This window comes from Labrus bergylta, chromosome 12 (assembly GCF_963930695.1).
Source record: "Labrus bergylta chromosome 12, fLabBer1.1, whole genome shotgun sequence".
Classification (NCBI taxonomy): domain Eukaryota; kingdom Metazoa; phylum Chordata; class Actinopteri; order Labriformes; family Labridae; genus Labrus; species Labrus bergylta.
In genome coordinates this window covers 4,161,754-4,184,712 of record NC_089206.1, presented here as the reverse complement: position 1 = coordinate 4,184,712, position 22,959 = coordinate 4,161,754, and the positions used below count along the sequence as shown (strand labels likewise).

Sequence of the window (22,959 nt, the reverse complement as noted above, 5' to 3'; positions counted from 1 at the left end):
ACAATGATAATAAGCCGAATTTTTCCAACTATTTTTTTTAATGTATTTTATTAATTATTATTATATGTATCAGATTAATCATCTAGCCTACTAGGCCTGTATCAGAGTAATAGAGGGTGAAATTATTTTTTTAATTATAATAATTGAATGCCTTCTGTACCGTAACTATGACTTCCAATTCAGGATATGTTAAAATATTTTTACACTGCTTAACTTTTATTTAGGTACAAGATCCGAGTAACATCAAATGTTCCTATTGAAGACTATTCCTGCTTTAATACAACATAAAGTGTAATAAAGTAAAAAGATGTCTTATTTGATATTTCATCCAAACCGCTGGATCACTTCTTGTCCTTGTTTCTCTGTTTGTCTCTGCATGGTCCAAAAAGAAAAGAGAGACAGCCAGAGTTCATCAACACTTTCCACACACCTTCAGATGTTGTTTTCTTCTTGCTGCAGGCTTTGTATCGCCCTCTAGCTGCAGGAAAGAGAAAATACTTTTGTTTTTCTGTCCCTTTGAGACATGAAATGGTTTCATATTGAGGGCGATTGGCCGACAAGTACTACAGCAACCACTGGAGGGCGACAAACACTAACCGATTTCCAGCGAAGAAAACTTTTTGCACCGGCACACTTCAGTGACAACTTGTCTGTCTGGCTGTGAGATAAACACCACCAAAAACTAAATACAGGATTTAACAGGCATCTCATAGTCAGAGTTATATGTGTCCACTGGCACAAATTTAACCAGAGTTATTATTTACTAATCACTTTAACTGTGGCTCCACTCAGTGAGTCACAATGCTCAGTAACAGAAGCCTGATATTTAAGCAGCTCAAAGGAATTCAGCTGCTGATAATTAGATTTTCTTACTGAAATAACAACATGTCACCGGCCCTCACGGTCAATGAGGAATTTAATTTCAGGTTTCAGGAAATTCGGTCTTGAGGGAATATTGTTATAAATTGTTATAACCTGGCCCCCCTGGTTCACCTCAAAGTGCCTCTGTGGGGAAGTTACATCTCCTCCGATTATTCTGACACCATAAATTCAAATTGTTGTGGAGTGATTCATTCTCCTGGTTGCAGACGTTGGTTGGATTGAGTGAATTTCCATTAAATTTGGTTTCAGACCTCTATAGTACAGTCAGATGATGATACTAAATCTATAAAAAAAACTAGCCTTCAAAATCAACTTCCACTTTATTATCATCCTGAAGCAGATTAGATCTGCAGCAGGCATCAAGACACGACAGATACACAAAGGAAAAAACATCAGCTGTATTATATGTTAAGTAAATCAAAGCAAAGCATGCTCGGGCTCCAAATTAAAGATGGTAAACATGCCGACCATCTGCATGTTAGTAGTGTCAATATGAGAATGTTAGCATGCTGCCCTTTACATTTCCCTCAGAGCACTGATGTGCTTCAGATGTTAGCACGGCCTCACTAAGCTGCAGGCCCGTGTGCAGACTCTTGGTCCTGTTTTCATGGACTGACTCGTGTAAATAAAGGTTAAGCCAAATGAATAAATGAGTGTCGTCTGAGTCGAGCTCGTGCGGCATCAAACATAATCACATGTACTGTTAAATAGTCTCAATGTAATGTGATGGCTGCAATATTTTCTCTTGAGTTTCCAACAGAAAAGATGTGTTAAAGGTTTAAATCATGAACGACAGAGGACAGCTCACAGTCATCACAATAAAAAAAGCTGCGACCACAAAATCAGTTTAACTTCTTTGGCTTGAAAGGATCAAAATAATTTACTAGTCTGCAGCTTCACTGTCATCAAGTGACTTCCTTCTAGATCTGCTTCACTTTGAATTGACGGTTAACTTGAACAAATCAGGATGTAACACATAGGAGACTTAAAAAGCAACACGTTATGAAGTGCTGGTGGCCTAGTGGTTAGTGCGCACGCCCCATGTATGAAAGTCTACGCTCCTCCAAGTGGGCGACCCGGGTTCAAATCTGACCTGTGGCTCCTTTCCTGCATGACATTCCCCACTGTCTCTCTCACCCCAGGTTTTTGACTCTATCCAATATAAAGGCCATAAAAAAAAAGGTTAAAAAAGCAGGGGGCACAGTGGTTAGTGCGCACACCCCACGTATGAAGGCTTTGCTCCTCCAAGCGGGCGGCCCAGGTTCAAATCCCACCTGTATGTCATTCCCTACTCTCTCTCCCTGATTTCTGAATCTATCCACTCTCCTATCTCTCCATTAAAAGCCCCAAAATAAATCTTTATAAAAACAAACCAAAGCCACACATTCATCCAGGACATGCAGGGGTCCAGAGTGGAGTAAAGAAGAGTCAAGAGACGGAGTAGTAAGAGATCATCAATCCCTGTTTTTAATCCAATAGTTTACTTATTATCAAATCTGAATCAGCACACACACAGCAGCAACAATCTGTATTTGAGCTGAAAGAGCTGTAACACACTGTAGCCATTTTGTCATGTGGACAAAAAGTCGGTGCGATGAAATCAGATGTCTCTAGAGTGTTTAGTTTGGCAAGCACCATTCGAAATAGAGCAAATTTGTCATGTGCTTATGTTATGTGATGAAGAATAAAATTATATACCCATGCAAAAATCCCCCTGTGAAATGTACATACGTCTCCTTATTGCAAAAAGTTTAAGTGTCACTGAATCTTATTGTTTTCTCTTTTTTTCCATTTTTTAATTTTTTTTAACTTGAGATATTTGTTCAGTCGTCACCTCAGTGTCCCCCCCCCCCCCCCTCCCCCCACCTCCCCTCATGTTTTTTGTTTTGTCGGTTTGTTTGTTTCAGTTTTCGGTCTTTTTTTTTTTTTTTTACCAGCATCGTTGCAGCTCGTAGAAATTTCTAAAGATCATTTTTTACATCGATGTCTGGAAATGCTTGGCATGTATGGAGTTACATGATTTCCTCTAAAAATCATACATCCGTACAAAAAATCAAAGTGAGCAGTAAAAAAGAAAACCCAGAAAAAAAAAGAGAGATACAAACCAAAAGCAAGAGGATCAAATCAAAAGTAAAATGTCTCTGTGCATCCTGATATTGATCTGGAGAAAACGTCTCGTCATCTTGGGTTAGGTTATAAAGCCTGTTTACACGTTTTATTCGCCTTTTTCTGTTTGATGTCTTTGAATGCTTTTTCATCCTTATTTTCTCGCAAGTTCTTAAATTATTGAAAAAAGGAGCATCAGGCTTTTCCTTTTGTTGTACGAAACAAGAGGAGAGATATCCTCAAGTGTGTGTGCCGTCTGTCTGGCAGCTCCTCGCAGGACTCCTGTCGCCTACACAAGTCTTGTTTTTTAAATTTGAGATCAGGTCCGTGAGTCCGTTGCTTTCATTTACATTTTCTGCGCACAGAGACTGACATCCTCGTCCGTCTCATACGGTGGTGACCCTCATCACCACCTCCCGGTTGGCGGCGGCGCTGATCCGCGGGTCGTTCGGCCTCAGCTGGCTCAGGATGTGCAGGATTGTGTATCCACAGTGGTGGTTCAGAATAGTCCTTAGCCTCCTGCTCTGTCGCCCGGCGCTGCTGCTGGCCAGGCCGTGAGGGTTGCCGCGGCCGCCGCGAGCGCCCGCCTTGCTGCTCGAGCTCACCGGGTCGCCCAAGTCCTTTGATTTCTCATAGTTCAGTACTTTCCACTGCTGATTGACAGCCTGCCATCGTTTGAAGATTCGATACACTGATGATCCCTCGTGGATGATGAGGCCTGCACAGAAAAAGAAAAAAAAGGAGCAGGGTGAAGGACAGTGCATGAAAGCAAATGAATTCTCCACTGCCTTTACATCAAATATTATGCTAAAAGCCCCACCGCGAGCTGCAATCAGCCTCGTAGGTAGGAACTTTCCATCTCGCCTGTGCATGAGAATAGACAGTTGGCAATAATCTCGGTGCAGATATCTGATGCCATCTGTTCTCAGTGCTGTCTTCCACTGGCAACTCACCACAACACAAGAACAGTGGAACCAGGTCTGCTCACAGAAAACACAAAATGTTTATTCTCTGCGACACAACTGAAATCTGCTTTTGCTTTTTTAAGTGTAGTCGTCGCCTCCTACCTATGGGCCATCTGCTTATTTGGTGTCCATTTTGTGTAATGTCGTATGACCCCTAACGACCGACAGAGTGTGAAGAAGTGGATACATGTTTCAAATCACAGCCTTTGTTTATTAATTTACTTCTGTGGTGTTGCAGACAAACTCACATGGCTGCATCTTTTGGATTCTCTCTCGACTAAACCTTTTGCTTCTTCCATCTTTACTAAAAACATCTTCGTGCAATCAATCTATAAATGCTGCTAAAGCTACGATTATACAAAACTAAGGTGTGACTTTATGTTTGCATGTTCCTTGTGTTCTGCTCCACCGTTACCTATGCAGACGATATCCATGAAGCCGTACATGCCGTAGCAGATCTGGAAGAGCAGGTCCTGGCGCTGCCACTTGGCCGAGGGGCTGAGGGAGGACCAGATGAGCCAGGAGATGCTGGCGATGAGGAAAAGGGAGCCCAGGATAATGGCGGCGATCTGCACCTTCTCGATCACCGTCAGAGAGATGGCCTGCCACTGGAAAGAGGAAAAAGTATCAAATCAGGTAAAAAGAAGATCTCTAAGAGAAGAGACGATCCATTTCAAGCGTTCTATTTACGTCCAAAATAACGTATCGCTGCATTTCAGTAAATATTTCAAACAGTTTAGAAACCCTTTTATGTGTTTTATTACATTTCTAACCTCCTGTGTTTCCTCATTAAGAATAAATGATGGTGTTTCCTCAGTACCTGTTCTTATCTAGTTATTTCTTACCTTAGTTTTTGGATTGTGAAGTAGAGGTGGGGGAGGGAGTCATGTTGTTGCTGTTTGATTAAATGTTGATGTAAAGCACTTTGGGATACATTTGTTGTATGAAAAGTGCTAGACAAATAAAGTTTGATTGATTGATTGATTGATTGATTGATTGATTGATTGATTGATTGATTGATTGACGTTGCTCTTCTCAAATATGTGAGTGTAACTAAATCCCATTTAAAGATGAATAAAGCTCAATGTGAAGGGGAGTTTATCATGTTAAATCCGGTGGTAGGTTACCCTCAAATGCACCATAATGTTCCTTTTCTTTTAGCTTGGGGGGGCTGCACACGTGAAAGGGGGGATAGTTTGGGGGTTTTGAATATTAATAATTTGTCCGTAAGTGAAGTCCAAACACTCACAGGCTAAAGGTCAAGACTCTTAAAGAAGTCTCAACGGGATGTGAGAGGATTTAAAGGCAGGGTTGGTCATTTTTGAAAACAAGCATGATTTTGAAAGTAGCATTCCCTCAGTGCTCCGTCTGCACCTGCCCCCTCCCCTCTGTGCTCCCTCATAAGCCACGCCCCCTCACTTACATGCAGGAGCCCCGTTGAGGTCAGGAAGTGGACCTCAACTCATCGCTTGCATTGTGTAGAAACTACGTCGTCTCATGTCTTATTCAGCGGTAAATAAACTCACAGTATAAACTCCTAAAGTCATCGGTGACACGCTTTGAGTGTGGGCTCGTGCATGCAAAGGAGACGGGGAGGCGCCTGATTGGTTCATCAGATTGGTACCTCGTGGCAGACATTGGTTGACGTTTTTACAGGCTTACAAACTGCTACAGATGACGGACTTTCTTCATTCCTTTTTCAGAGAACATGAGTTGTTAATTTCTGTCAGGACCTAAAGACAATTTCAACCAGAATCTTAAAAAGTGGATCTGGAGGAAAATGACCAACCCTGCTGTTGATGAAGCGGAAGAAGAAAACATGAAAACTTCTGAAACCCGGAAGATTGTCAAACGACTACTCTTATAAAAACAGAAATATTCTACTCATGTTTAAAGTCGACATAATAACTGTACTGCTACCACACTTTGTCTCAGCAAAGAGAGGAATCTAAAAATATTAGACATACACACACACACACACACACACACACACACACACACACACACACACACACACACACACACACACTCACACACACACAATAGATGGCACCTTATCAATAGATTTAAGAGCCATTGGCAGCCTCTGAAAAGGAGGGCAGAAGGACAGTGACGCAGAGAGAAAATGTGTCAGCACAATATGGCAAACAGGACTCGCAGCACAGAGACCGCCCAGGATTTGTTCTCTATGAGAGTGTTGCGTCTGATGCAGCACTGTTTTTATGTTGTATATGTTATTATGTAATGTCACAGTCAGCGGCTACTCGCCCCTCCCATGCAATAAGATCACTCAGCCTGGATTTTTAAAAATGCTACCTCACAGAGCCTGACAGTGTTCAGTGTTGGACCGCGTGTCGAGGAGGGGGGGGGGGTTTATATATCCACGTTACTTCGGCGGCTGGTTTTTCATGGTGATTCTCTAATTCCCTATATGCCTATAAGACTTTCAGTAAAAATATTGACGAGGACGCTATGCCAAACCAAACCCGTACTGAGCCATGCTGCGATGGTCTGTTTGTTCATTTTAATCCAATGAGCAGCTTGAGTCGGATTCACCTCAACATGCAGAGTATCCGAGCTCACATTCTGATATTCCAAGAGGGGGGAGTATGACGGCTTGTGTCCAGCACATTTTTTTATGATTATTTTTTTTGCTTAAATCAGAGACTGGACATGAGACGTGGAAGTAGCCACCCCCGACGTCGTCGTCCTCGATCGGTTTCTGGACTACATTTTAAAAACCTCGTGTTCGCTGTTTTGGCAGGCGCCATCTTGTTGTTGTTCTCAAGCTGTTTAGTGCAGTGATTCATCAGACAAGTAGAGACGGCCACATGTCAGTCAAAGCAACATGCCTATAATTACTGATAACGTTTAGCCTTGCTATAATTTAACAGGTGACTTGTAAAAAATATCCCCCCTGCAGTTTTAATAGATGAGGAAACGGTTTAAAGAGACAAACTTTCCTTTTGTACAAGCCTGTTTGTTTCTGCTCAGACATTTGACCTTAATACCATAAAACCCCGACTTGAGAATTTTGAAGTTTTTACTCGTCTTTAAAAAGGCGGTTACTAACAAGCGGCTAAATGTGACTACAGTGGTTGTCGTGGACATTAAAGGTCATCACGCCGGACACAGAGGGCGGGAACTCTCTCACTAGTCGGAGATGTCTCCTGTAGGTTTAATCTTTAGGTTAAGGTGAATATTATGTTAGTAAACTATTTATTAAGCTACGTGGATTAATTTATCGGAGATCGTCTGAAGCATAACGCTAGTGACGTCACAATCATCCAACCGTGGTGTAGTTAGCTTTAGCATAACGTCAGGTTTTTACTTCTGTGAAGATTATCCTGCTGAACAAAACGCCTACGCTTCAGAAACGTGTGTTTACCACAGAGATTATTTTCTGCAGTGATCCAAAATCCAATGAAAACATCCCAGAGGAGAATTCTCGTTAGACCCTCATGGCGATGCTACTTCAGGGTTGGCCTACAAAAATACGTCATATGGTTTGTTCTCTATAAGGATGAGCTCACTTTGGGAGAAAACCTCAAGTGGTCAATTGAGGAACTGCAGTTTTTTAGCCCTTCCACTTTTCCTTTATTTTTTTTATGTTCAGTTCAAACGTTTCTGTCTTTGTCAGATAAGCTGCCGTGTTCGTGCTTCCTCTTACCTGCAGAGGGTTCTTGGTGCTGATGGCCAGGACCTGGTACTTGAAGTAGCAGAGCTCGCAGCTCCACGAGCCTCTCTCGCTGATCCAGCGGATGAGGCAGGGCTGATGTGTGCAGCGCACGGAGCCGTCACAACGGCAGGGGCTCAACAGCTCACCCTGCAAGAACAGACAGAGACAAACACAGCGTTATTATTTCAGCGGGGGAAACAGATTTTTATAAATGTTTTCAGAAATGTTCTCTGTTCTCTGCTTCCTGAAATAAGAACAAGAACAAATTGAGCAGCATCGATCACACCGTTCTTTTGTTCCTAAACCTCATGTTTCTTTTTGTCAAACTCCTTCGACCCTAATCTCAAAACATACACTGCAAAAAACTCAAATCTTCAAAAGTGTTTGTCCAATTTGTGGTCAAAATTGCAGCCCAAGCCTGGATATTGGTCTGGTAGCTGGAGAGGTTTCTGAGCACTGCCGAGGTGCCCTCAAGCATGGCACCAAAACCACCCCCCTCACTCTGACATCTCTCCATTAGTCCATGTCCATAAGATCCTGTTTGTGCATGTGTGTGTGTGTTTCAGCCTACGTGTGTGTGTGTGTGTGTGTGTGTGTGTGTAACATGTCTCAATAACAGAGAGTATAAAGTGAACTTCCTCTTGTGGGATTAATAAAGTATCTTCTTCTTCTTCTTGACCCGACAAGTCCAGATAAACATCTTATTTCAAGATATAAGACGCAAACTATCTCATGAAGTAAGTGAGCATGACATAAAAAATATCACATTGAAAAGAAAAGATCCCGCACATTACTCGTCACAAATCCTTTAAAAAAAAAAAAAAAAAAGGCACAATGCTTCGGTCCCTCTAAACCTTCGTCAAGAAACACACTTAAAGCTTAAATTAGTGATGCCTTGCAAGAGTAATGTGTGGTGCCAGTGAGGACAAGAACTAATCAGACCGATTTAGTTTTTTTTGTACCAGGCTGTAATAAACATGTTAATTTATGCTGTAAAAACGCCTTTTTTTCCTGTTGTGGTTATGTGACTTCTTGGAGCCAGCCTCAAGCGGACACTCGACAAACTGCAGGATTTTGCACTTTCACATTGGCTTCATTGGATTGGATTTTCAAGACCGGAGGTTGCCGCTTGGTTGTAACATGCTACCTGATTTAAATAAACAAAGAGAGGAGGGTTACATTGGTAGTCGGGTTGAATCCCCTGAGATTGGAAGATTCTGGTCATGTTTACAACATTAGAAAACGGATGAAATGAAATATAAAAACATAGAGCGAGACTAAAAAAGATTTGAGTCTCATCAAACAGCCGGACTTTTTCCTCCCTCAGATAAAAACTACCTTCCCTCCTCTCCCTCTGAACACCCTTTTCTCTTCTAATAATATTCATGCAATCTCCGAGAGCCAACTCGAGAGGATTTTGGACCAAACCCTCGGTCATCTCAGCACCACATTAAGGATGACTACATTCAGCCTGTCGTCACCGCTCAGCGTCAAACATCCATTCTGTCAGAAAGATGAAAATTTGATGGCGTGTCGTCAGCAAAGTTTTCATTTCATTTAATGAGAACTCGAACCAAACTTCTGAGTCATAATTGAGTGAAAGCTTTTTAGAGCAGCCGTGTTGTGAGTGTGAATCATTAGTGAATCAATGAACGGGCACAGCGTGGTGCAGCCATGTTAGCACTCTGCAGGTGTGGTGAAGCTTCAAGGGCAGGCAGGTGGAGGAGACGTGAGCCGCTGAGGCCTGACGATGATTTAATACAGGGGGGGAAGTCAGAAGAAACGTACACCTCACAGATGCTGAAGACATCAAACATCCAAACTGACAGTCGGTTAGGGTGCGGGAGTTCACTCCAGTAGTGTCAAATACAAATACTATGATTTTTTAGAAGCATAAGCTGTTTTAAAAACTGAGCCAAAGTATGAAATATGCAACAAAAAAATCATGATGAAAATGGACATTCAAAGTATTTGAGTTAACACACATGATGTGCTTTCTTCTGTATTATGAAATTCTAGATTGACAGCGCTGGTTTCTCATTTGACGACCTGTTCTTACTGACATGTGAACGCCTGAGTGCTGCTGTGACTGTTTGTTTCCCTTATGTTGTCTTTGCTTCTTTCAACGGCTCTGTAAGGCTGTGAATCTGAATCACCCTTCTGGGATGTATGAAGTTGTCTGAATGTGAATCTTCTGAGAGTTAAATAGTGAGACTGAGACGACTCTTTAAGTTGGTGCTTTCAATATGACACTGGAAGCCAGTTAGCTTAGCTTAGCATTAACTGAAAGTAGAAAAAGAAGCTAAGGAAAGAAAACCTGCTCAACAGCCAACCCATCCAGAAATCTTACTGTACATCATTTTTCTCTCACTACCCAGCCAGCACACATCATCCCATGTGAGCACAAATGGTTGTATAACACTTTTTTATAACAATTCAAACAGACGAGGTATCTTGGCCTACATTAGTTTGCTTCTGAGGGCTTGATGGAGTCGTCTAGTACAGAGCCAGGCTATCTGTTCATAGCCTTTATGCTAAGCTAAGCTAAGCTAGGTATATCTTCAGCAGCTATGAAATCGGCATCAATCTTCTCGCTTACTTAACTGCTATTCACAAAAATGTCAGACGTATCCTGCTCATCTTATAAAGAATATTTGACCTTAAAGTGGCCAGATCATAAATAAAAACATTTGAAAAAGGATGTAAACATATCTTCTGTATTGTTGTAGTGATTCTACTTCTTATTCCCCTTGTTATGCTAAGCTAATTTAACCGACTGTTGCTTCATATTCAATGTGTTGACATGAGAGTTTCCACTTTTCTCAGATGACTCTGGACAAGAACATTTCAAACTGGATAGCAACTTATCGCCTCTACTTTTAAGCACAGTTTTGAATATGTGCCTTTCACAAATGATAACAAAATGCCTTCAAACTTGGCCATTTGAGTCACTAGCTTAGCATAGAGAGGCCTGCAGCTGATGCAGGGGAGGTAAAAGGAAGAAAAAAACTGAGGATTGTTACGCCCCACCATAAGGCGGCCCTATGGGGCTAACAACAAACCACACATTGACCCATTAAAAGACACTAAACACCTCAATGAAAGTCAAAACAAAGGGATTTATTACAATTACTTAAACTTAATGACAACACAGATCAAATTAGAAAGTAACTTAACAAAAGACAACAGACAATCCCTGACTGAGGAGGCACAGCAGTCCCAACTCCAAATGCCTCCTCAGTCAGGGATTGTCTGTCAATGTGTGGTTTGTTGTTAGCCCCATAGGGCCGCCTTATGGTGGGGCGTAACAGGATGCATGGTCGTGATATCCAAACGTAATGTTGACAGGACATGATGAGACGAGTGAGGATGCACAGCCCTGAGTTGTGTGTTTTTCAGAGATTAAAAACTATCTTGAGCAGGATCAGAATTGATTGATATTTAAATAAAGCTCCTTCAAATACTCGTTTTTCTCCCTTGTGGGGAGAAATGAATTTAAATGAAAAAGTAGAGGAGCGTTTTGTAAATAGGTCTTGAAGTAACATCAGCTCTTAAAAAAGGATCTTTTGTTTACACACGGTGACTCAGATATATGAATCGGATTAGGTTTACAGTAAGTTGCCAGATAATTACCTGTTCAATCAACGCAGGTTTATAGAGCAGAGAAGTGTGCTGACACAAAATAACGCTCGGAGGGTTTTTTTCATTCTGTCCGTCTGCACTCTGTCGTTCCCCATCTGGCTCGTTTGACCTTCCCTCTTATAATAAAAAGACTTCAAGTGTCCCACCGCTTAAAAAGATTGGATTTGGCAGATGAGCCACATGCTACTCATAAACTTTAAAATAACTCGCCTGCTGACATTATAAAGATAACACGGAGAAGGTCAGAAGTATATGAGAAACTAAATAAAAAACCCATATGAAAGCAAACATCTCTGAAATGTCAAGCAGTAGTGAGAAGCGTGTGTGTGTGTTTACGTGTGTGTTTTTAGGCGCTGATGTGAATGTTAATGTCATGATCAACTAGAAAAAAAAGTAGAAAAAATAAAGTCCTTCAAAAACACAAACAGAACACGATATGACACTATGATGACAGAAAACTCCAGTCCAGATTTCTGTCTCATCTAAAACTCAAAATCAAGAGCAGCACACTTTGGAGCTGCTCCACAAATGATGAATAAGAAGAAGCCCACATTTTGTTTTTGAATCACACGATACCCAAAGGGATTTTCTCTGCATATGCGTCCAATCATCACTATTGAGTAATTACATTAATTTATGTGCAAACACTGGTGGGAATTACCTCGTCGGTCCAGATTACTACTCAAAACAAGGTTCAAGATGATTCACACTCGGAGGGAGTTTGTTTGATGTTCACAAATATTGATCATCATTCTGCACGATGCACATGAGTAATGTTTGTGTTGGGAGTTCAAGCTGATGGTGAATGATGTTTCTGTTGATGTACAGTAAGTTTTATGACTAAGCATGTGGTCACTTTTAGGTGAAAGCTTTGTATTTCCAAGAAATTGCTTTAGGAAATCTACCTGGTTTTAAACTTGTTACTGTGGAAAATATCCTGTTCTAATGAGGTCGTAACTCACAGAGCACGGCCTGCTCCGACCTCCACCTGAGAATTTTAGGGTCAATAACTTAATCATGTAAATAATGTATTAATGTTATCCTCCTAATCTGATATCAATCTATGCACACTCTTAAAGGTCACATATTCTTCTCATTTTTAATAAGTTTAAATAAGTCTCAGAGCTCCTCAAAATATGTGTGTGAAGTTTCTTTTTCAAATCCACTCTGATCCTGTATTTGATCATGTCTATAAACCCCTCTATTTCAGCCCTGCTCAGAACAGGCTGTTTCTGTGTCTGTACCTTTAAATATGTAAATGAGCGGTGTCTGACCACGCCCCCCCTCTGGAAGGTGCTTGGGTGTACTCTGGCTTTTCTCGCTCCATGTCCTATTGTTTACGGTGAGAAGGCAGACTCAGAGGGCAGAACAAACACCTAGCTGTGGGAGTGTCACCCACCTGGGGGAGGGGCTACTGCCCTTTGTGATGTCATGAAGGGAAAATCTCCAAACGGCCTGTTTGAGCACACATTTTCTGAAAGGTGGAGCAGGCAAAAGACGATATTTTGGAGGCTAACACAATGAAGTTACACAAAACAAAAGGCTGAACTGAAATATAGCAAACAAACCAACTCCACCAAAGAAACGACATCCTGTCACATCAAACTGCAGCGAGACAGAAAAAGCCAAAGGATTAACTAACGGTATGCACATCAAGAAGACATGACAGTGTTTAGTTAGTTCACTGCTGTTACTTTAAGACTTTCACATGAAGGCCATAACAAGATCCAGAAAGTAATACATAGAAGTGTTCCTCCAGTCAGGTCAGAACTTATTCTGCACCTGAAACAAGACACAATCTCTCATTGAAGTCGATGCACGTTTACCTTTTACGCACTATAGAAATCTGATTTTAGAGCTCCTGACCTCTCTTTGTAACTGCAGCTCCTTTAAGACTCCTTCCTTTTTTTAACGCAAAAGTGCCATCACGTCTTCATGTTGATTCCACAACAGCGTAAGATTGGTGTCCCAGTCTGTGAATTCACATTCGCTGAAGCACAAGAGCTCCACATACACACAGTCAGACATGCACACACACACACAGCGCTGCACTCCCCCCCGCTCGCTCTGCTGAAAACCGTCTCGCCTTCTGTCACTACCTCCAACCTCACTACCTCACTTCGTACCCCCATGACACCTCCGGGACATTCAGATGAAAACAGGTGAAACATCATCATGAGGAGGTTTTGTCTTCGATGCAGTTTCTTTGTCTGTTTGCAGCCAGGATTCAGGAAAAAACTTATATTAACCTGTTCTTATGAAACATGGGCAAAGGGATTTAATTTATTACTCCAATGCAAAAACAGATTTTGACTTCACAGAGCGACAACACCCGACACCCGAAGCCAATGTGGAAGTAGATGGCTGTCTCCCAAAGCTTCAGAAGTCACATGTTAAAATGCACTTTTCTACAGATGCAGCCTGGTAAGATAAAAGTGTGAGTCTAAATAGTGTTGGGGGGGTTATAACTCATCTGTTTTGATGTAATGAATGATGTAATGACCCCTGACTGTCAGTGCTCCTCCTTTGTATTTCTCCCCACTCAGGTTGCCTTCAGGTAGAAAGGGGCGGAGCCACTTCATTTGATGTTGTGCACCCGGGCAGACAAGGCCTCGGTCAACACTACATTTGGTTAGTTGTGGTCTTTTTTTTTAAGCCACCACATCACTACAAACACTCACCATTTCAACCACCACTGATTTACAGATTGTGAATTCTTTGATTAGCCTTAGTTTTCAATAAATATTTATTGGGCGCGTTGTAGCTGTTTGTTGGGAGGCTTAAGGCTTGCCTTCAGCTCCGGCTCTTTGCCTGTTACTGGGTTGACTGAAAGTTACTTTAAAAACGACAATTCCAATTTAGAGAACACCACTGCTGGGCTTCAAACGTCCCCCTTTGGTAACCAATGAGCGATATCCCTGAGGCCACATTGATGTTTTAAACTGCTGATGGACTCCACCATGTCATGCTACCTTTTCTGCTTTTGAGAAGATAAAACACATGTCCTCTGGTTTTTATGTAAATAGTTACCTTGTTATCAACTTGTGTGACGGGACAGTTTCTTAACAAATCAACAAGTTCATGAGTCTAACCAGCTAATTCTACTTTCTATAAATGTGTGTGAAAAACATGAAATAGTCACTGTAGAGGTACAAAGTTAAAGCAGAGCTGACAGAGCTTCAGATTTTCACAGCATGAGTCTCATAGCACTTGAAATGTCCTGACATGAACGGTGGTTCCCCACTGAAGTAGAGCTGGGCAATTAATGGAGTTTTCAATTTCAATTTTGGCTTTGCACAATCGTGAAAACAAAGATGATGGAGATTAAATGATTACTGCGCCACATGCTGTGTTGTGCTTGCTTTGTCCATAGGTTTTGTCATGAGTGGTAAATGAAGCGCACCCCTCCCTTCCTTTACAGCACAGCGTGTGCTCCGCTCCTCCCACCAGAACGGCTCTCGCTTTGATTTAAGTGAGGAGCAGAGAGAGAGCCAGGTTTTAGTGTGTGTGATGCAGATGTTGTAAAAATCAACAATCAGCAATCGTGTTTAATAATCGTGACCAGAATATCAATCAAAATGATCACGAGCCACAAACACGCAGCTTCACCCTGTAGATTTGCATATTATGAAACTATCGGCCTCGGTGGGGCTCTGCTCTTCTCCATTATTACTTTGTAATGTTTTTTTGCCATTTGCAAGTCTTTTTTTCCACATTTGAGAGTCAATGCGTGTATTTGAAGGTAACAAGCACGATAATAAAAAAACAGAGAAAGAGACATGAAAGGTCACATCTGGACTGGCAGGATGTGCACACGCTCAAATAACACTTGTAGAGTTGTACTGTGTTCGAGCAGACCGTGAAGTCGACTGTTAAGTGACATCAGGTTTTACAGTCAACTTTCCAGATTTTACAGGACGAGATAGGTTCTCTGGATTTTTGTTTTGAGAAGACGGATTAAAAACTGAGATTTGGTTCATTTTGAAAGTGTCACAAATAAACGACTGAATCATTTCTCTTCAGTTTTTAACAAACAAAGCACAAATGAAAGCATGGTAGGCATTTGTTGGGATCTATTTTCAGCTGCAGGTTAATGCACATTTTGTGCTTTAGTGAATATTTCAGACGGCATGACGGTGTGAGTCTGATCAGTTTCAAAATTGGAACAGCAAAGTCATTTCACTGTGAATGAACATATACGATGTTACAATTCTCTCAGCATAATTTTTAATGTAAATACTGTAAAACGTACCTCCTGTTTACTACTCACTGCTATTATCTTATATCATCCTAGTAAAATTCCTTGTGTGTTTAAGCATACCTGGCCAATAAAGCTGATTCTGATTCTGATTCTTGGTTTGCGTATCGTCCAGGAAACACACACAGCGACGGCATATACAAAGTGAAGGAAGTGAATCGGCTTCAGGAGGATCTATGTTGCTACCAGCAACACAAAGGACAAAGGACAACACAAAGAGCAACGGTCCATGGAATAAAACTACAAATATTTGTATAATAACTAAAGACGGTGCCATTTCTTGGAGGCCAAGTTGATGGAAAGCTGCGTCGTCAGCGTCTGACGCCCTTCTACTCTACTACTACAGCAAACCATCCACTTAAGTCCATGACAATGTTGGGAATATGGTGGCTGTCTCATGATGACCTAGCCTATATGAGCGACTACCAAAAATATTAGCCATCACTTGGATAGTAGGTAACACATCAAGTATATAAATGAGTATCCAGGTCAAGATTTCGTCTTTCCTGCCAAAAATGGAGTCAGAATTAAGAGATCTACAATGAATATCTCTGAACCAGTATCCACATATGAAATCAGATGCAATCAAAACAAAGACATTAAGGCTGAATCCACGTCGGGCTAACATGTTCGAGGATCGCATTTTTGATAACGTGTTCTGCCTATAGATTGTATATAACATGGACGTAGGCTCAGTGATGTCAACCATTGGTGTCTAAAGAGGGATTTTGAAGTCCATCGATGGCGATCATAGGGTGATTAATCTAGTTTCAATTTCAAATACAATTTTGTCTTCCCTCGATCATAAAAACATGATAATTATCGTGATATCATCAAAATGTTTGTTGTTAAATTTTTGCCACATGAGTAGTTCTTTTTTAAAGTGTTCACAATGTTAAGAGTGTGTAAGTTTGATAAATGCATATGATCCACATCACAAATCAATAAGTGATCATGTTTAACAACTGTTATCTCAACATCAATTAAAATAATTGTGATTATGATTTTGCCATAATTGAGCGGCCCTAAAGGCGATCACCACATTGGAAATGCTTTCTCAGCCTTACTTCTCGATCAGTCTAGAAACCGTCAAAGAGGAGGAGCTGAGGTGGGACTTCAGCCTCCTGACAAACAGCTACAACATGTCGACCTGTCAGGCAAATCAGCCACGCCCCTAATTATGCAAATTCAAATTCAAATTCAAATAACCCCTGTACAGAAAGGGAACTGTCTAGACCAAAACTGTTTTTTATAGCTGCCTATAAGTTTATTCCTGATGTAAAAACGTGCATTTCCACATGAAACCTAATGGGGATTCCTTTGTTTATGGCAAGCCTCAAGTGGACACTCTAGGAACTGCACATCTGTATTGGCTTTATTTAGTTCTGCCACTTTTGCTCTCCATATGAACTACTATTTTTCTATGCAACCAAAGAGCCCTGAGGTGGGTCAGTATTCCTCACAAACAGACTTCACACACCACAGGACGCTTCCTTAAAAATCAAAATCCTGCCCCCTAAATACAGATCCAACATTCATATGCACAAATCTGTTCATGGAGAAGTGGTTGGTTGATGTGGGCACATAAATCCAAATCTAAGTACGTGCAAATAACAACGCAGCAATTCCAATTTGAAGATTGGATTTTGGAAACAAATCTTGTTTTTTCCAGCAGTCTGTACAAAGCCAAAACAAACTACAGAGTGTGTTAATGAACTATATTTTCTCTATGTGCAACAGCTTGACCCATATGTGTTTTGGAGGACTGTTCAGCCATTAAAAAAAATGACAGAATTGTGCAAAAGAAAACAGAAAAAAAAACTCTATAAAGTTGAAGTGGCAGAGCCCTCTTATGGTCATTGTAGTTGGGACAAGAATAGAGGAGGAGATCAGGTGATGTGCTCTGAAAGGCTTTATATGTGATGTTTTGATCCAGCAGATGTCGCCCTTGAGCACCAGCATGAAACCAAAACAACCCGCAGTGCATTGTCGTGTTAGCATGCTAATGCTAGCGATCTTTATTATGCTGGTATCTTCACACTGCATGTAAATTTACCTGAAATGAGCGTGATCTAGAAACACAGTTAAGCAGTGAGTACAGTATGTTATTCTTCTTTTCTCTAGTCCCTCAATTAAACAACTTTTATACACGAGGGGAGGAGTCAGCCGGCCGTCCGGGCGATGTAAACAAACTGAAGATAGGACTCTGAAAACTCTGAAAACATCACAGACAGTGGGACTCGGGTGTTACACCCATTGTAGACAGTCATGACTCACAGAGTTATTTTCAGAGGATAAACTTGATTTATATTATATTTAAGTGTGAAAAATCACATATGAAGACTTTAAAGCAACAAAGTCCAGAGAGGGTGAGGGCGGATGAATGAGTTATCAAAACAACAGGCTGTGTCGAGAGCTTGGCTTCTACTGAACAGTGAAGATCTTAAAATGTCTCCAGTTTTAACCACTATTTGAACCCACATTTTAATTTTCCAGATACCACATTCTTTTAATTCCTTGCCTAACCGAACCCTCGCTGTATTGATTTCACATATAGCCAGTGAGCTGAAAATGGTTGTGGAAGGCACGGACAGTTGATGTTTCCGTGTTGAAAGTTGCATGAGATCATAAGACACTTCAGTGCTTCTGTAACCCGGTCTGTCAGGATTCCTATGCACAGATACTCAGTCGGGTCAATTCACCGTCGGCTCAGTCTAACTCTAGGTTTATTTACTAGAACTTAAAGAGATACTTCACCCGTTGAAACATGAATCTGTATTGACATTGGGTCATATATGTAGTAGAAATGTGAAATAAATTTTGAAGTTGGTGCCTTTACGTTAAGTTTCGATTCTGGGAGTGAGTTCCCACCAATTGATCTGTGATTGGTCTGTAGCTTCAGTGGTTGAAAATATGAGGAACTAGCGTTGTAGTTTCACCCCGCTAACCGCAACAGCTTCCAGTGACGCAAAAATCGTCATTTTGCGTCACTGGAAGCTCCGTTTCAGACTCAGAAATACAAAGATTTCCCATCTTAGGGGAAAATGAGGGCGACCATTCAAAAACACTACCAGGTTTCTAATGATACAAAGATTAATGCAAATGGGTGAAGTATCCCTTTAATTATATTTAGCCCTCTGTAAACTAGTAAGCTTTTTCAAACAAACAAAGAGGTTTGCTCACCAAAACGCACAAACTCACACTCTCCTTGTTTGCATGATCTGGCGTGGGTTCTTGTCCCTGACGGCCACTTCGCAGAGCATGAAGGTGTTAATTTGGTGTGTCACTGCTATGACTAAGAAAATGGTGTTCCTCCTCAGCTGTAACCTTTAGACTCAAAATCTGGGCGTTGAAAGTCGCCCCTCTGAGCTCCAGACTGTGTGTCACTGTTGGAAACACGCTGTTGGGCACCACAAGTGAAAAGGGCAGGGGGAGGGGGGGGGGGTTTGATCACCACCACTCACTCACTCACTCCTCCACCCTCTCACTCCAACATGCCCATGCAAAGCTCACACATGCCGGCCCCCCCTCCAGCAGGGCTCTGGTAACACTTCTGAGAATCCAAACAGCGTTAAGTGGAGTCGCATCCCCGGCTACTGAACCGAACTGACGGCTCTGACAGACAGTTAATAAGGATTCATGCTCCACGCAGCCCACAGAGCAAGGTGATTATGTGTGCAGGTAATTGGCCCACTGACAGCGACATGATCCTGGCCCCTGTTGTGACCGGCCTGAATAATGAAATAACAATAAAATGGCAAACGTGAGCCCCCCCCCCCCACCCCCCCCCCCACCCCTTCCAAACCCTGCACCCGAGGGGGGCATAAGTCACTTTTTGCACAGACTGGAAAATCGAGAGCTGAGGAGGCAAAAGGAATCAGCTAATTTCAGAGTGAGGAGCTGATTTTGTTGTAGTCTCAGGGTTTTCCCAGAGTGCTTTGTTTGCTTGCTCTTTGTCTGTAGCTAAAAGAGGCAGCTCAGAGCCATGTTGCACGATGAGTCACCTTGCCGGAGAGCCCGAAACATCAACCTTTTAATAACAGAGGATGTTTTGAGTGGGCAAGACGGCAACCTGGGGTTGATCCCGGTCTGTAACATGAAATGACTTTTGCATATCCAAAAACAAGCCCCGAAACTGATTTATACTCCGTCCCTGTGGCTCTCCAGTTTACTATGTCTCACAATAGAAAACTCTCAAGGCAGATGTCAGAAATTAGCACATGGGCTGTAATAGCACTATACGCCTATCTTAGGGAAGTGACTAAAATGGTAATATCCATCTGGGTTCCTACAGGATTTACAGTGTTTCTAATTATCTCAGGCTTAAGGACTACCTGCTGAGCCAGGCGGCGCAGGTTTCTGCACATCTGGTCAGATCGCATTTGGCCGCGAACCAAAGAGAAAGGGAACTACTTATTGTTTTGTTTTGGGGGGGCTCTCCGGGAAATTCAAGCAACAGCAACAAGAGCGGAAGAAAGACAACAACAAAAAACAGAAGCTGACAAAAACAAAAGGAGGGGATGACAAATTAATTTTCTTCAACGTCACAGACACCATTGTCTGGCCGGGAACAGTGATCGTCACAGGATCAATAGTTGATCATCCTGTGGTGTGACACACGCAGAGGGGGGGGGGGGGGGGGGGGGACAGCTGATTTACACATTAACAAAAAATGATTGTGAGTCATGCATATTCAGTCCCTCTCACTCTGTTTGTCATCCTGCAGACCTAATTGGCTAACTTTCTTTGTTGCTATGCTGGCCGGATTTCAGATGTGTGGGAACTGCCCCCCCCCCCCCCCCCCCCCCCTTAACTGGTTGACTTAGCTATGAAAACAGTGTTATTTAGACAAACAGATCACTGAACAATCATCAAAAAAAACTGTCTCTAAATTAAGAACATAGGGTCAGCTGTTCAATGCTGTGGAGATTTTTTTAAAGAAAATAAATGTGGGATTATTTGTCTTATAAATAACACTGATGTGACTATTTTTAAACGAGAGCAACCTAGGCTTCATCCTAGATTGTTTTTTTTTCAGAGGAGGCAGTTGAGGGGAAGGTGGGTGGAAGAAAAGAGAGAGAGAGATGTAGGACAGGATGGTTGTAGTAGCTCCAGAGACCCTTTGTGATTTGCTGTATAACAAAAAAAATCAAAATGGCAGATTACAATAAAATCCTCTATGGTGTGTGTGTTAAAATATTCCTAAAAAAAAAAAAAAAAATCCAGCTGACCTGGATCAATTCATGCATGGTTAAAATAAAAGGTCCCCACAGCATCACGTTTTTTAAAGCTCAGAAACAAACAGCCTGTCTGTCTGTCTCTCTCTCTGTGTGTGTGTGTGTGTGTGTGTGTGTGTGTGTGTGTGTGTGTGTGTGTGTGTGTCTGTCTGCGTTAGGAACCGTTTCTCTTGCTGCATGTCTACCTGCTCTGGGCCTTGGAAGCAGATCCGGCACTGGGGGGTCCGCAGGCTGCTGGCGGTGCTGGCCAGAGACACGGCGTCCAGGCCCACTTGCAGCTTGGGCTCCTTGTCCTCAAACGCCAGGCTCCGGGGCCGCGGGTCGCTGCCGTAGTACTCCTCCTCGTCGTCCCGGGAATGGCAGTCGACGAACGGGGGCCAGCCGCAGCCGCCCATCCCCAGACCTCGCATGGTGGTGGTGGTGTTGGTGGTGGACCGTCTATCTGTGTCGGAGCCGGACTGTCTCGAATCGGATCGCATAAACACCAGGACTTTCAGTTCATTGAAAAACATGCGGATCCGATACTTGAACATGTTTGGCTACATACAGAATCCGAGAGTGGAATCAATAAAACAAGTTTTTCTATTATTATTATTATTATTATTATTATTATTATTATTGTTCACACAACCAATGTTTTCAGGGCAGCATCTCCATCATCACCCCAACCAGCCTTTTTATTTGAAATCCAGAGAAATAAAAGGCTCTCGCTCCACTGATGGCATGTGTGCCTAAGCCAATGCGGATGAAAGATTTTCCCTTTCAGCTGGCCGACACACTCTTTCAATATTCATTACTCAAACAACTCGGCAAACGCTGTCTAAGATGCATCTTCCACCGCACCCCAGAAAAACACCACAACTTGTTCTCTTTTTCTCATTTCCACGGTCCATTTTTTTTCTCTTCACCGCTGCATGCTCTCTCCTGGTTTCTCTCAGATTGTGCACTGTGGAGCTTGCAGCAAAGAAAGAAGAGGGGGAGACAAAAAAAAAAAATAGCCCTACATGTTTTGCTACCCAAAGCAGAAGACAGCGAGAGAGTGGACGAGTGGAAGCGAGAGGAGCACAGAGGCAGGAAAGAGAAGATGGGATGTAAAATACAACGACATGCCATCCACACAGTCACATCTGGGACTCTTGTCGAGAATCATAATCCAAAAAAAAAAAAAAACAGCCAAAAAAAAAAGGTGCAGGAGATGGAATGGAAGTTTGATCCAAAATCCGATTATAAAAATATCTCCTGTTTCTTATTTGTCCCCTCACTGTAGCATCCCGAGCTTCAGATCATGGTCCATTTTTTTCCCTCTCCCCTCCTCTCTCCCTCTCTCTTTCTATTTCATCTCCTTTCTGTAAACCCGCGTTTCGATCCACGAAGAATCCGAGCCATTCACCGACACGACAAATCCACACGTCGAGATCAAAAACACACAATTCCTTTTTTCATTTGCATTTTCCGGAGCCTAGCAGCAGCAGCAGCAGCACAAAAACACCCGAGAGCCCCATGTTTCCCATCTTCGCTCGATGTCCATCAGCATTTCATCGCAAAGCCCAACAACACAGACAAAAAAAAAAAAAATACACGGCAGGCACAACGCTGAAATGTCAAAGAAGAAGAGGCAGGAGGAAGAAAAGGCACCGTGCGATTCTTTTTCTAATTAGAGAGGGAGATAAAAAACGGGGGGAGACGCATGGAGATGTCTTCGCATCCGAGAGCAATTACACAGCAGTAATGGAATTGATTATTGGATCAGATAGATGGTGGTGATGATACTGCTGGCGCTGATTTTTCCTCCTCGAAATGGTCGGTTTTGGAAATTGAACCAACGCAGCAGCTACTTCCGGAACAGGGAGAAGAAGAAGAAGAAGAAGAAGGAGAAGAAGAAGACAAAGCTGTCATCCTGTTAACACGTCGTTATTGTCCCCCTCTTCCAGTCGTTTTTTTGTTTTTTTTGAAGTGGTAGATGTAGCAGCTCTCCCCGTGCTCCAGGCTGCTGGGCAGGGAAGGAGCTCTGGTTGCTTTATTATTGACCAGCCGTCGCTGTCCAGGGTGCTGATCTCCCCTCTGCTGACGTGTTCTCTGCGGCCACATGCACTGGGAGCCCGCGAAGTACAAAACTGAGCCCCTTTGTTAATATGAGTGTGTGTGTGTGTGTGTGTGTGTGTGTGTGCGTGTGCGTGTGTGTGTGTGAGA

General features: G+C 42.3%; 1 protein-coding gene across 1 annotated transcript; it reads right to left on the bottom strand.

The window, feature by feature from the left end:
- Positions 1–1,183: 1,183 nt before the first annotated feature.
- marchf9 (membrane-associated ring finger (C3HC4) 9) lies at positions 1,184–22,842 on the bottom strand. Its single transcript, XM_020650307.2, has 4 exons — positions 20,955–22,842; positions 7,624–7,779; positions 4,369–4,561; positions 1,184–3,706 (listed from the first exon to the last, which is right to left on the bottom strand). Exons 1-4 carry the CDS (start codon positions 21,300–21,302, stop codon positions 3,375–3,377), a joined length of 1,029 nt encoding a protein of 342 aa, XP_020505963.1. The 5' UTR covers positions 21,303–22,842; the 3' UTR covers positions 1,184–3,374.
- Positions 22,843–22,959: the final 117 nt, after the last annotated feature.